General features: G+C 46.3%; 1 protein-coding gene and 1 long non-coding RNA gene across 9 annotated transcripts in view; one reads left to right on the top strand and one right to left on the bottom strand.

Annotated features, from left to right (window-relative positions):
• ABLIM3 (actin binding LIM protein family member 3) overlaps positions 1-14,053 on the top strand; it is a 130,854-nt gene that overhangs the window by 113,333 nt on the left and 3,468 nt on the right. For 7 of the 8 annotated variants that reach the window (XM_040239639.1, XM_040239640.1, XM_040239638.1 and 4 more), the window contains 6 exons: positions 5,628-5,775; positions 6,955-6,984; positions 7,576-7,634; positions 9,372-9,432; positions 10,091-10,098; positions 10,585-10,665. In XM_040239639.1, coding sequence (XP_040095573.1) covers positions 5,628-5,775; positions 6,955-6,984; positions 7,576-7,634; positions 9,372-9,432; positions 10,091-10,098; positions 10,585-10,665 — 387 coding nt within the window. The remainder of the gene's footprint in view (positions 1-5,627; positions 5,776-6,954; positions 6,985-7,575; positions 7,635-9,371; positions 9,433-10,090; positions 10,099-10,584; positions 10,666-14,053) is intronic. The other variant, XM_040239635.1, reaches the window with a different exon arrangement.
• LOC120863433 overlaps positions 4,328-14,053 on the bottom strand; it is a 34,363-nt gene continuing 24,637 nt past the window's right edge. Inside the window, exons 5-10 of the long non-coding RNA XR_005720995.1 lie at positions 10,804-11,819; positions 8,378-8,591; positions 8,178-8,271; positions 7,988-8,066; positions 4,583-5,060; positions 4,328-4,435 (exon numbers count right to left, since the gene is read on the bottom strand). This is a non-coding gene — a long non-coding RNA (uncharacterized LOC120863433). The remainder of the gene's footprint in view (positions 4,436-4,582; positions 5,061-7,987; positions 8,067-8,177; positions 8,272-8,377; positions 8,592-10,803; positions 11,820-14,053) is intronic.

Raw genomic sequence — 14,053 nt, 5'->3', positions numbered from 1 at the left:
ATCTCTGGGTCATGTGTCTTACTAGTCTGTTATGATCCAGGAAATGTTTTCCCTTGTTCCTTCTTCCCATATCTAGAGTTGCAGTATTACAGCTATTGTATGTAGAGTTATGTACATGATCAACTGCCTTGAGATAACATTAAATTTGTTGGAGGCTTGATTACACGTTGGTAAAGTAAGAGATAACAATCTTATAAAATAGAATGTAAGCGAAATAGCTGGTAACATTAATAAACTGATAGTGCAGCAGAGAGAGGCACAAAGTATAAACAATTTGAAAACAACAAGAGAGAACAAACTAAAAGAGTCATTAGTATAACTAGTTGTAGTCTGGTCAAAACAAGTCATCAAGTCCACAGGGAATCCAGCTGGAAAAGCCAAATTCTGGAAGGATCAGGTAGAGAAACAAAGGTAAATGTTTCATCTTTGTTTACAAAGGTATACTTTACCAACTTGCTGTAGGTCATAGTGTAAGAGGAAAGTTTATCTGAAGAACAGAAATTAAAAACCAGTATAAATCAGAAAAAGTCTTAAAGTTATCAATTCATTCAGTCTCATGTAATTAATTCCTGTTAATCTAGATGAAGTTGTTAGGTTTTCCATTCGTTTTTAAATTTCTTACCCAGTTCAGGAGTATGATCTAAAAGTTATCAGAAACTTATGCTTATCAAAAGTCATTTTTAATGAATCTTTTTTAAGATTTTCATTTTATAGAAGTGTCAGAGTAAAACAGTGATTGTCTATAAACAACAAGACTTAAAATGGCAAGGTTAAAGATCTGACTTATTATAACTGACAAGATACTTGGATATTTCTGTGATATAGAACATTTTAAGATAACTAGAATTATGGCTTATAACTTTATAGTAGGACATATCAGATTTTCAGGAATTCCATATAAATTTTGGAATATCTATATTAGTGATATTTACCCATACAATATAACCTTGACAGTGCTTCTCAAGTAATTTAACACAGCAGTCCCCAACCTTTGGTACCAGGGACTGTTCTATGGAAGATAATTTTTCCGTGGACCAGGGGGATGGTTTCAGGATGATTCAAGTACATTACATTTATTATGCACTTTATTTCTAATCTGGCCACCACTGATCTGACAGAAGGTACCAGTCCATGGCCCAGAGGATGGAGACCCCTGATTTATTAATAACATACCAAATAAATACCAATTTCTGAGATGGCTCAGAATTTCTTTGAAGCATCCCAGAGTTAGCTAGGGATCAAATAACTTCAGTTAGAATTTGTTATTTGGGACATTTGTCAAAAATATCACATAGGTTTCAAAACACTTGGCCAAACAGGATCATAGATCACTGTGAAACAATACTTACTTGACCAGTTGTCACCAAAGTGACAATTTCAAAAACAAACACAGGTAACTGCATATTACTATTAGAAGTAGGCTGGCACAAGACTGGATTTGGTTCCTCTCTCTGTTAAGAGAACAAAGTTTTCTTGCAATACTGCTTTTGACAGGTTGGTGAGATTCTTTTTCTATAAGTGATTTGTATTTTTGAAATGTTTTGTCCTTTTGACCTACTGTATAGCATGGGGAACTCAATATTCTATAATAACCTTTATGGAAAAGGAATCTGAAAAATGGATTATTTATATGTATAATTGAATCATTTGTCTATACACCTGAAACTAACATAGCATGGTAAATCACCTCTACTCCAATATGAAAGAACAATTTTAAAATTAATAGGAAAAACTCTAAAGTTTTCAGTTACCAAAAATCTGCAGAAACTATTTTAAATCAATACACCCAAATCATCAGTTCAGTCGCTCGGTCGTGTCCTACTCTTTGCAACCCAATGGACTACAGCACGCCAGGCTTCCTGTCCATCACCACCAACTCCCAGAGCTTACTCAAACTCATGTCTTTCGAGCTGGTAATGCCATCCAATCATCTCATCCTCTGTTGTCCCCATCGCCTCCTGCCTTCAGTCTTTCCCAGCATCAGCGTCTTTTCCAAGGAGTCAGTTCTTTGCATCAGGTGGCCAAAATATTGGAGTTTCAGCTTCAGCATCAGTCCTTCTAGTGATTTCCTTCAGGATGGACTGGTTGGATCTCCTTGCAGTCCAAGGGATTCTCAAGAGCCTTCTCCAATAACACAGTTCAAAAGCAGTTAAAAACCCAAATCATAATTATTCCTAAAGGGTTCACCTGAAAACTTTAATCTCATTTACCTTTATTTTTATAACTTGCAAAAATATCATTATACCAATTTTTTTTGCTGACAAACACTGCAACAGAAATAACATGAACTTACTGACCTTCAGTAAAGCCTGACAAAAGAGATGTCTATCTTAATTAAACCAGCAAGCTTAAGTTAGCTTTAATACCGGGTATTAATTTAATATTGAATATTTCCTAGATGAACGTGAAATTCATTCTGGCCAGTTTCATTTTGTTTCAGTTCAGTTCAGTTGCTCAGTCGTGTCCGACTCTTTGTGACCCCATGAATTGCAGCATACCAGGCCTCCCTGTCCATCACCAACTCCCGGAGTTCACTCAAACTCACGTCCATCAAATTGGTGATGCCATCCAGCCATCTCATCTTCTGTCGCCCCCTTTTCCTCCTGCCCCCAATCCCTCCCAGCATCAGAGTCTTTTCCAATGAGTCAACTCTTTGCATGAGGTGGCCAAAGTACTGGAGTTTCAGCTTTAGCATCATTCCTTCCAAAGAACACCCAGGGCTGATCTCCTTTAGAATGGACTGGTTGGATCTCCTTGCAGTCCAAGGGACTCTCAAGAGTCTTCTCCAACACCACAGTTCAAAAGCATCAAAGTATTTAATTTGTAAGCACTTACTTTTAAGCTAATTAAATAGAGTTCTTTTATAAATTTAGACAGTTTTTTCTGGAGGTAGAGACACCTCATGTAATGTATATGTATATTTACATTAGCTTCACCTTAAAAACTTAGTTATAAATCAGGTATTACAATATAAACTTACTAGTTTATAAATAACAGTTGGAATAAGTTAAATTTGCTTGCTCAGATTACTATGGCCTTGCTCTTTGTGAAAAAGACTTAATATCATTTAGCCAGTAGACCATTTTTGATAATTAAAAGCAACTGTCTTTATCCTGCAAGTTTCTAAAAATAAGAAATGTGAATACGGCCCACACTGATGACACATACACAAAATGCCTAAGAAAATCAGGTAGAATACTTACATCTCAAAGACACAGGGACAGAAATGCAAGTTCTCCCTAGAAGGGCTTTTGTTTCTTTAAGGTCAGAATTCCGTAAAGATGTTTTATCAAGACGGCTTTCTCTAATTTAACTGTGCACTCAATAGAAGAGGCCCTCTCCACCCCCACCCCTGCCATAGTCATTTTCAGGACAAGAGTTCCTTCAATTCCTAATGAAGTAAGTACTTGTAAATATTAAGTTTCGTACATGCAGAAATCTGGCTGGGGTCTTAGAGGCTGGCAGCCTGTCGATCCTTATTCTTTTTGTTTTGAAAGCTTTATTCCCCATTCCAAGGTCAGTTTGTCAAAATAAAATCACTAGTGATGACTAGTGGTGAGCCAATGTGCTGATGTGAGCTTAACTCCTCTAGATTTTAGCCTGGAGTCCTTTTAGCCCTATGTTTTGGTTTCTCCCTTCAGTAGCCTGAGATCACTGTGGGTGCTTGGAGTATGGAGTGGTTGGCTCTTTTGCATGTCCATGGAAAGCAAGTTTTTAAGTAAAAAGAGTGAGTTACCCTAACAGGTACAACTGCACGGTGTGAGGACTTGCCTCTATCACTCCCACAAGTTTCTCGGTTTCCTGAGAAAGCCATTGCCAGCCAGGAGGTGATGTTCCTTCTGAGCTGAAAGCTCTCATGAGATATCTTCACTTTTATTTCGACAAACTCTAAGCATCCAATTCAAGGAAAAATGACAAGCCAGTCTATATAATTACTCCGTCCAACCTTACTCAGGGTCTTACAACTGAGCCAAGTCTCCTCAGTATTTCAACTGAGGATAACCCGCTCAGTGTCTAAACTGGGCAAAAAGTCTTCACAGTGTCTTCAGACAGATAACCCAGGTACCTCTTCTTGAAACTAAGTTTCAAGGATAACCTACCTCTCTTCCAGTGAGGAGTTTAACACCACTGAATAAAACTTAGGATCATCAGCCAATAATAGGAGAGTGAAGTGAAAGTCACTCAGTCATGTACAACTCTTTGCGACCCCATGGACTATACACTTCATGGAATTCTCCAGGGCATCTTCCCAACCCTGGGATCGAACCCAGGTCTCCTGCATTCCAGGCAGACACTTTAACCTCTGAGCCACCAGGGAAGCCCGAAAAATTGAGAATTATGTTTTATTCAGCAGACACTAAGGACCTAAGCTCTCAGATATCTCTGAGGCACAGTTCTGAAGAGGTAAGGGAGGAACCAAGAGATAAAGGAGTTTCTGTAAAACAAGACAAAAAATAGTCAAACATCAAAAGATTATAATTAAGGGAAAAACAAACATCTCAAGTTAATGAATTTAGCCCTTTTCTTTGTATGGTAAGATGCAAGAGTCTGGGCTCACTGAAATGATTCATCTGACAGGCACCTTAGCTATCTAGGGCCAGTATCCTGTTTTACTCCACTCTGAATCCCCTCGGGGTGCACTGGGGGGCAGGGGTGGCTGCCACATCCTTTGTTTATTGATGTGGCAGGAGGTGTTCTTTGTTCACAGACCCATCAATTCCATTCCTAGGTATATACCCAGAAGAATTGAAAACGGGCACCTAATCACATACACGCAGGTCGTGGCAGTGCCACTCACAGTAACCAAGAGGTGGAAGCAGCCCAAATGTTCATGAGCTCGCAAATGAATAAACAAAATGTGGCATATCCATATGACAGAGTGTCAGCTGCAAAAAGAATTAAGTGCTGATACACGGGACAATGTATTGAACCCTGCAAACACTATGCTTAGAGAAAGAAGCCAGACACAAAAGCCCACATACTGTACGATTCCATTTATATGGAATATCCAGAAGGGGTAAAGCCACAGAGACAGAACCGAGACTGGTGATTATCAAGGCCTGGAAGGAAAGGGGGGAAAAGAGAGTGATCATTTAATGAGTAGAGGGTCTTCTTTGGGGTAAAATGATAAAAATTATGTGAAAATAGGTGGAGGTTGTGGCTACAGTTTCAGCAATGCACTAAATGCCACTTACTGTATTCTGTGGACACTTGAAAATGGTTAATTTTATGTTTTGTGAATTTCACCCCCCAAAAAATGTCTGTTTTTTAAAAAATGGGTGCCAGCAACTCCAAGAGTCCCAGGAAGGCTCTCCCTGGCCTAGCTAGCGCCATCTGTCCATCGCTGAACCAATCACTGTGGACAGGGTTAATGCTGTTGTTGGCCAGGTCTTATTTCTGTGCCCACCACCAGGACCCGCCCCCCCGTGACCACAGGACTACTTGTAGAAGAGAAATGAAGTCCCCCTAAAGAAAACATGGATGCTACGAAGGTAGAGGGACACGGGGAAGGCAAATAATGTGAGAGGTTCACTCCAGAGTCTGGTCCCTCAGCCCTCCCCAAGCCTGTTTCAGCTCAGTGTTCTTTGTTTCCTTCTAACTTCATCTTCCTCCTCTCCCACCCCCAGCTCCAGAGTGGAATCGGCAGACTAATTCTGAAGGAAGAGATGAAGGCCAGGTCCAGTTCCTATGCAGACCCCTGGACCCCGCCCCGGAGCTCCACCAGCAGCCGGGAGGCCCTGCACACAGCTGGCTACGATGTGTCCCTAAATGGCTGTAAGCACTGCCCCAGAGCCTGCTGGAGGGGGGGCACTTTCTTCCCCATCAGTTCTTCCCTAAGTGAATCTAACCTCCTACACAGCCTCACCAGGGTCTAGAATACAGGCTAAAGACCATGCTGTGACCTGAGGAGGCACTTCTGCCTCTTTGGGTCAATCTGAAGCTGTGACTTCCAGTCAGGTGCCATGTAAAGAAAGAAAAAACTCTTCTAATAGTCTGAAGATAAACAGGGCTGACTATTGAGGTAGTTGAGTCTTCCATCACTGGAAGTGTACAATCAGAGGCTTGGTTCAAGCATTTTGCCCTGAGAGGCTCTCAGTGTAAGCTCCTCCCTGTTCCTGGACCCACACATAACTCTGCCTGCCTCATCTCTTACTTACCCCTGTGGGATTCAGTCCTGCCAGGAAATCCTGTCTCAGGTCAATACCTGATGGATAAAGAAAGGTACCAATTATAATCCAGTATTCTGGGCATTTGCAGATACACTATAGCCCTGGTCCTCACAAAGACCCAGAATGTAGAGGGATTATTACCACCCACTTCATAGAGGAGGGACCTCTTGCCCAGTCAGACCCAACACAGAGTGACTCAGGCCATAAGCTTTTTCCCCTCTTTGCTGTATGTACTGCATCTTGACTGCAGGTGAGATCAAAGATGATAATGGTAGTGATGATGATGATAAAGCCAGTTTTATTGAGGGTTTATTGAGGTATCTGTCAGACACTGTGCTGATATTTACTGTATGGTGCCCTATATCTTTCACAAGAACCCTATAAAGGAGACACTGTCCTTCCCTATCTTACAGATAAGCATGATTTACTAATCTGAAGCTGGGCATCTATTAATGGCAGAGCCAGGATGAACTGATGAGCTGTCTCCCTGTTTGACCACTGAGGGGCACTGTTTTCTACCAGTGGCTCTGGGCTCTACATTCTATCAGTGCTGGTCAAAATTTAGCTCCATTCAATGGCACGTGTGCAGCGAATATCACAGAGCACCTGCTCTGGGCTGCATGCTGGCCTGAGGAGGGAGGACCCGCTGCAGGTGCAGCAATTAGAAGCTGACTGGTGGGAAGAGGCACTGAAGACGCCCTCCGCCCTGCCGGCCTGGGTGGCCCAGGAATGAGAGCTATTTCTGTCAACATGAGCACTGATCTCCAACTTCTCTCTCTTGCAGCCCCTCGGTCCCACTACCTGGCCGACAGCGGTACGTACTGCCCACCCTACTTTCAGACCATCATGTTGTGTGAGGGCCAGAGCTGAGTCAGCTGCAGGGCCCCCTGAGCTGTGATGAGTATACAGCATGGAGGTCCCAGCACAGTCCTCATCTGACATAGTCCACCCACTGTGTTTGTCAGATGGTGGGCCTTAACCTTCGGTTCTGGAACCAGGGCTGCCGTGCCCAACAGCTCCCAGAGAGAAAGAAAGAGCATACACATCTTCCACCCATGTGGGAGCCTGCCTGTCTGAGTTCTGAGCTCAACTCCAATCCCAGGGCCTATGTTCAGAACCACCCTGTGGCCAGGACACATGGGTGCATCATAGGAGTGTAAATGTGAGCATTTAAGGCCAAAAGACTCTGTGAGTGGGTACTTTGGGGTGGCCTTGAATTCTGCCAGGGTGAGGCACCCCTGAGATGGTCAGTTGTAAGCCTGGAGAGCAGTGGAAGGAGCTGGCGGCCCCTGTCCATGCCCCTTCCTATGAAAGTGGGGAGTAACCCTGGCCATTTGCCCAGATGACCTCAGGGAGAGGAAACCCTGACTTGGGACTTCTGGTAATTGTTTTGGCTCCTTTTTAGATCCCCTCATCTCTAAATCTGCCTCCCTGCCTGCCTACAGAAGAAACGGGCTACACAGGGTAAGTAAGAGAGGATGCACTGGGGACATTATCCCCAAGCGGCTCACAATTCCTGCATCTGCTCGTGGGTGATGATAAACGGGGGAAGCCTAGACAGAGGCTTTGGGGCTAGAGATGCATTGACAAAGAGCCTCCACGGGAGGGCTGGGAGCCCCTAGTATTCATGGCACAATTACTCCATGCTGAGCACTGTACAAGCACTCACTTGTTATAACCCTGCAAGGTAGTTACTATTCTTAATAACCTATTTTGTGGATGAAGAATTGGAGGTACAGACAGGTACAGTGACCTGCTTGAGCTCTCATTCCTAGTAAGTGCTGAGCCAGGATTCGAGCTCAGGCCAGCTGACTCACCTGCGGTGGCCTGGAGCCTTCCGAACTCTTAGATATCCTACAGCGTAAAACCTTCATGGAAGCTGAATTGGTTTAAGGACTGAAAGGGAATGAAAAATGGCTTGTTGGCAAAAGGAGAGGCTCTGTGACTAGACAAGGGATGGGGGGAGGGGAGGGACATTAAGGCAGACGTTCATTACTGAACACCTACCAAGGGCCAGCACTGTTCAGGATGCTGGGGGTCCCACGGTGAACATATTTGCTGCTCCTATGGAGCTCACATTCTAGCTGGAGAGACAGATGACCTGTAAGTGCATGTGTGACTTGAAGTCAGCAGTCATGTGTATTTGGAGAACGCCAGAGAGGGGTGAATGTAAACAAAGGCCTGAGTGCAGGGAGGGACGACCTCACCTGTCCAAGATGAGGAAGAGCCACCCAAATAGAGGCAAGCACCATGTCAGAGTTCCTCAGTGGAGAGGACACGAGGCTGGGATGGAGTGAGCGTGGAGATGTCATTAGGTGTCATTAGGGCCCATCGCTGGTAAAGACTCAGAAGGTTTCCCATGGGTGTGCTGCACCATCCAACTCAGATTTCTAATGGGCTCCCCCTTGTGTAGAGAAGAGACTGCAAAGGGTCAGAAGTGGGAGACTTAACTGTGTAAGAGATGATTTTAGGGTTAAGCACACAAAAAGGATCAGAGCTCCATGGGAGAGTGATGGCTGGTGTTAATACCATCCCCTCTCCCAAGCAGGGGACAGACAGACCCTGTCCTCAACATGCCCAGGGCCTGGATGTTTGTTCATGAACAGATGTTTATACTGAAAGCCATTGATGTATGCCAGGCGTTGCTTTGGGTGCTTGGAATACCAGTGACCAAATCAAACAAAAACCCTTGCCCCTTGGAGCTTGTATTCTTGTAGGGAGAAACAGAAAGCAAGCAGTAGCACGTAGTATACAAACCACCTTATGCACAGTATGTAGACAGAGTTGGACGCGACTGAAGCGGCGCAGCAGCAGCAGCAGCAGCAGCAGCAGCAGAGGGTAGTGAGTGCTGTGGGGAAAAAGGGGGAAGTTGAGCAGGACAAGAAGGGTGGTGAGTTGGGGAAGGGGCGACTTATAATTTTAGATAGAGTTGTCAGGGTAGATCTCATAGAAAAAATGATACTTGAGTAATGAAAGAAAGTATATGCTGCAGTTCACCAGTATATGACTATTTAGGAGTGCCTACTATGTGCCAGGCCTAGGCACACAGCAGCAAATTAAATCATCCCAACTTGAGACTGAGGCTTCTGAGACAGCACCGAGTCCCACCAGCTCCAGTCCACTTTCTGGAGATGGGTGAGGACTTGAGTGAGGCAGAGGTGAGCCCACCTCAGGCCAGCCCTGCTTCTATCTCCCCTGCAGACACCCAGCGCAGACCTATTCCACTACGACAGCATGAACGCCGTCAACTGGGGCATGCGAGGTGAGTGTGGGCCTCTCCTGGGACTTCGTTATAATGCACTGCTCACAACTGCCCATTTGACAAACGATTATGGCCCCACCCTGGGCTCTATCTAAACCCCGAGTTCCCTTTCATTTCCCATTCCCTCCCCTTTCCCCTGCTCCTCCCTCATCCTCTCAGGTCCCTGGCCTTGGGTGATCTCCAGGCCATTTGTCCCATCTGGATTCCCAGAGCCATCACAGACTGCTTGCTTTTCTCCCAGTACTGCTGAGCTGGAGTTGCCTGCCAGTCCCCGGGTGGAGGGAAACACTCAGAGCCAGACACATTGTTCCCAGAAAAAATTCCATGATCCTCACGCTGTGATGCTCTTCCACCAGCCTCATCTGGCTCCAGTAAGCAGGCTCAGGCAGGTCCACATCAAACCCTGGAGGAATCCCCCTGGAAGATGAAGGACTTCACCCATGTGCTTCATGGCCCCCAGGCTCTTCTTATTTCTATTCTAAATATCTCTAAAAACCTGCCCCTGGATCAGCCCAACCCCTTTCTCCATTGTAGTCAAACCAGCCTTGATTTGGGATGAATTCAATAAGGACAGGGTCTCTATAACAGAAGCCAGTGTAGGGATGCAAAGCAAAGACTGATGGTTTCTACTTTTTGTGTGTCTCTTTTCTCTCTGCAGAGTACAAGGTAAAGATACATAGACCCTGGGGGTCTCTGGGACCCTGCAAGTTGCTACACTGGGGACGAGCGGGAAGATGACAGCACTGTCTATGCAGGGAAGGGAACATCGACAAATAACCCCAAGGGTCCTCTCAGGACTAGCATTTCCGGACCCTTCTTGGGCACTTTCCCTGAATCCTGCCCTACATCTCTTGCCTCCTGAAACCAGTTCCCCCAGGCCTCAGAGACCTTCCTGGAGGCTTGCCAATCACAGATATGAGACATTCACATGCAGGAGCCCTTCTGCTGCCACACCACGCTCATCCCTGGCAGTATCCGAGGACTCTGGGGCCTTGCCTTTGGGAGACGGCGCCTTGAGGCTGCCAGGAAACCCCAAAGAGGATGCACCAGTGCTTCCTCCAGACTTGATAATCTCTGGCCCTTCCTGGAGAGAAGAGGGATCGCAGCCACCACCCTCACCCAGCCTACAAACACCCCCTCCTCTCTCCTCAGATCTACCCTTATGAACTGCTACTGGTGACCACAAGAGGGAGAAACCGACTGCCCAAGGATGTGGACCGGACACGTTTAGAGGTAGGTACAGAAACTGAGCAGAAGCCTCTGGGTTTGAAGTGCTTGCAGAAATTGACTGGTCAAACCCAGCTCGGGAGGGACAGACAGAATGAATGACATAGGGGTCACACAGCTGGTTGAAAAAGCAGAGACTCCTACCTGGTTTCCTTAGCCCAGGCTGTTCCTTGCTGTTCTATGCAGCCTCTTGATTCAGTTAGCATCTGTAATGCACAGCTATAGCGTGTCTCCAAACTGGGCTGATACTTTTGCAGATGTAAGAGGAGAGCTGAATCTGGTTCCTGCCTTTCAAGGGCCTGCAGCCTGTGTGCTAAGAAAAGACACAGCACTGGCGTTACACAGGACTGTATAGAAAACTGGTGCCTGCAGTGGGAAAGGATGGGCGCAGTGCTCTGCAGAGGGTAAACATATAAGCAAGTCTCGGGCAGGACTCCCTAGGTTCCAACCCTGATGCTGCCATCCCTAGGTGGACAGCTTGGCCACGTGACGAACTGGCCCCTCTCCAAACCTTGGTTTTCTCCTCTGTAAGAAGGGGTGATTGTCATGCTTCCCTCAGGTTGCCAAGTGACATACATGAGACAGTACACACGGAGCCCTTGACATGGAATCCAGCAGTATACTGAGTAGAAAGCTCTCCAGAGTTTCTGTGCTGTTACTTGAAGACCACAAGGCTGGCTGTGCTGACACAGGCCTCCAGGGAGAGGGAGGAACTGGATGGACTTGGGGTGGGCAGGTCCAGGTGGACAAGGAGGGAGGAGCAACAGCAAGCAATACAGAACAGACGAGGCCTGAGCATGGCCTTGGACTCTCGAGCCGTCCAGTGCACTGGGTGTGGAGTTCCAGTCCCTGCTTACACCAACTCCAGAAGTACCCCCTGCCCCTTCCCTCCCTGCCTCTCCCTGGAACACCCTTTCCATCTTAGCAGCCCCTTCACTCCTCAGGGCTCCATTCTAGTGACGCCTGTGCCCCAGAGCCTCCCCAAAGCTTTTCTCAGGGTGTGTCACTCGCCTTCTCTTCCAGCCTCCTCCAGCCCTGTGTCCAGAGCACAGACCCCGTACCTTTCTCCTTTGCATCAGCTCATCAAGCCATCCATCTCCTCTGTCTGACACGCTGTCATCTACCACAGGGCCTGGACGAGGAGAAGGGTCAGGAGTTGTCTGTGGAATTGAGTGCAGGCCTGTAAGAGAGGAGGCTCGGCACTTCTTGGGACGCCCTTGACCTGACAGCGAAGGAATCTGCCCCGAGTAGAGGGCTGAAGCCATAGGAGGGGGGGTGTGGGCGGCCAGGATGCGCTGTGAGTCCTTCCAGCTCTAGCAGGCTGGGGTAGCAGGGACAGAAGCTGGTGATTCTCCCCACATAAGTGTCTGCCGGTGCTGACGGGGACAGCTCCCTCGGCAGCTCAGAGGAGCAAGCATTTAGGGATGAAAATGTTCGCAAGCCTGGTTCATCCTGGATGACCAACTGCTCTGCTCCTAGACACCCAGGAAAACACAACCTTCTCTAAGAATCACTTGAGGAGCTTTTTAAAAATACTAGTACAGGGTCCCACCTAAGTCCAATTAAATCGCAATGTGGGGAAGGGGCTAAGGCATCAGTGTTCTTCAGAGGTTCCCAGAGATGTCTGGTATGTAGCCTGAGCTGAGACTCCTGGGCTAGAGACCCTGCAGCAGCAGTTCAGGGTGGGCACTGAAGAAGGAGACCCCTCTGTCCTCAGGGAGCTCAAAGTATAGATACTTATTCGCACAATAAATATTTCTTCAAACCTATTATATATACCAGATACTGCTCTAGGTGCTTGCAGTGTTATCAGTGAACAAACTAAGGATCTCTGCCCCCTTGGAGCTGGTGTTCTCATGTGAGGAGACATATAGTAAATGATAGAATAATAAGGAAATGATACAATAATAAGGAAATAATAGTGTGTTGGGAGGTAACGGGGCTGAGGGGAAGGGGTAAGAGGAGAGCAGAGTGAGGGGGATTGGGAGCTGGAGGGGTGAGTTGCAGGCTTACATAGGGAGGTCTGAGTAGAGCTCGTTGAAAACATGACATCTGAGCAAACACTTGAAGTATAAACCATGCTTATATAGAAAGGAAGCACATTCTGGACCAGGGAAACAGCCACCGCCAAGGCCCTGACACAGGAGTGAGCCTGGTGTGTTGGAGGACAGCAGGAGGTGAGTGTGCCTGGGGCCACGTGAGCCCAGGAGAGAGGACGAGGAAGAGGAGGAGATGAAATCAAAGGAGACGGAGACCAGGCCACACGGTGTGACAGACACATGAAGAGATCCCTGCACTAACGAGAGTGCCAGGGAGTCACTGTGCCGAGAGCATGGCCCTCATCATCTCAGTCATCCGCTCAGGATCCATGAGGGCAGGCACTGGCATGCTGCCACTCTCACAAGAGGACACTGAGGCTCAGTGATGTCAAAAGTACCATGTCCAAAGTCACACACTCATATCTGCCTGGCTCTAAAGCCCGTGCACACAATCTTTATGCATTAAAGTCTGTGATGGATGTCAAGTGGATAGGCTGCCATTAAATGCTCTGAGAACTCAGGAGAAAGGAGACTCCATGTGGCCCTCAACAGAGAGAAGAAAGCCTCAGATTCCTCAGCGTGTCCTACAGGGGCTGCTTGAGTAGTTTCGGCTTAATTCCTTTATACTGTGTTAAAGATTTTTTAACACAGTGGCGAAAGCCAGCTAGAGAATCAATAGTAACCATCACTCTCCAACAACAGAAAAAGAACAGATTAGACTAAATTACAGTTCCCCTCAGGCTTTACTATGGAAGGGGCAGAGAATGTTCTCATGTCCACATATTTTCAGCACTTCAGTGAAAGTAAAACAGATCTGGGCGAGTCAATAGCATGAACAAAAGAAGGACACTGTCTAGACTGGTGGGGTCTGAAGGAGTCTAACAACCAAATGTGACATGTGGGTGCTGTCTCAATCCTTATTCAAACAGACCAGCTCTAAAAAGATACTTTTGAGACTATTGGGAGAATTTTATTGTGGACAACTATTAGGTAATTCTGTGGAATTGTCATTTTTTTCTTGCCCATGCTGTTGTGGTTATGTAAGAAAATAAATACCCAGTATGCTTGGAGATGCCAACTGCTGTATGTAGGAGTGAAGAGACAGTATCTAGAGTTAAGACACTTAATGAGAGGAAAAAGAAGAAAATGTGGTAGATTCTGATGGTCATTGAATCTGGGTTAGGGGCATGGGTGTGAATTGTGCTGTTTTCTCTCTTGTGTATTTTTGAAATTGACCAAGAGGGTGGTGGGCATAAACTACATTTGGAATCAGGAGCCCTAGACTCAGTTCTGCTACCTACCTAGTGGCCTCGCCTCCCTTCTGGGCAAGTCATTTTATTTTTTTTATTTTTGGG

This window comes from Oryx dammah, unplaced genomic scaffold (genome assembly GCF_014754425.2).
Source record: "Oryx dammah isolate SB20612 unplaced genomic scaffold, SCBI_Odam_1.1 HiC_scaffold_5, whole genome shotgun sequence".
Lineage (NCBI taxonomy): Eukaryota > Metazoa > Chordata > Mammalia > Artiodactyla > Bovidae > Oryx > Oryx dammah.
This window is presented reverse-complemented; position numbering and strand designations above follow the sequence as displayed.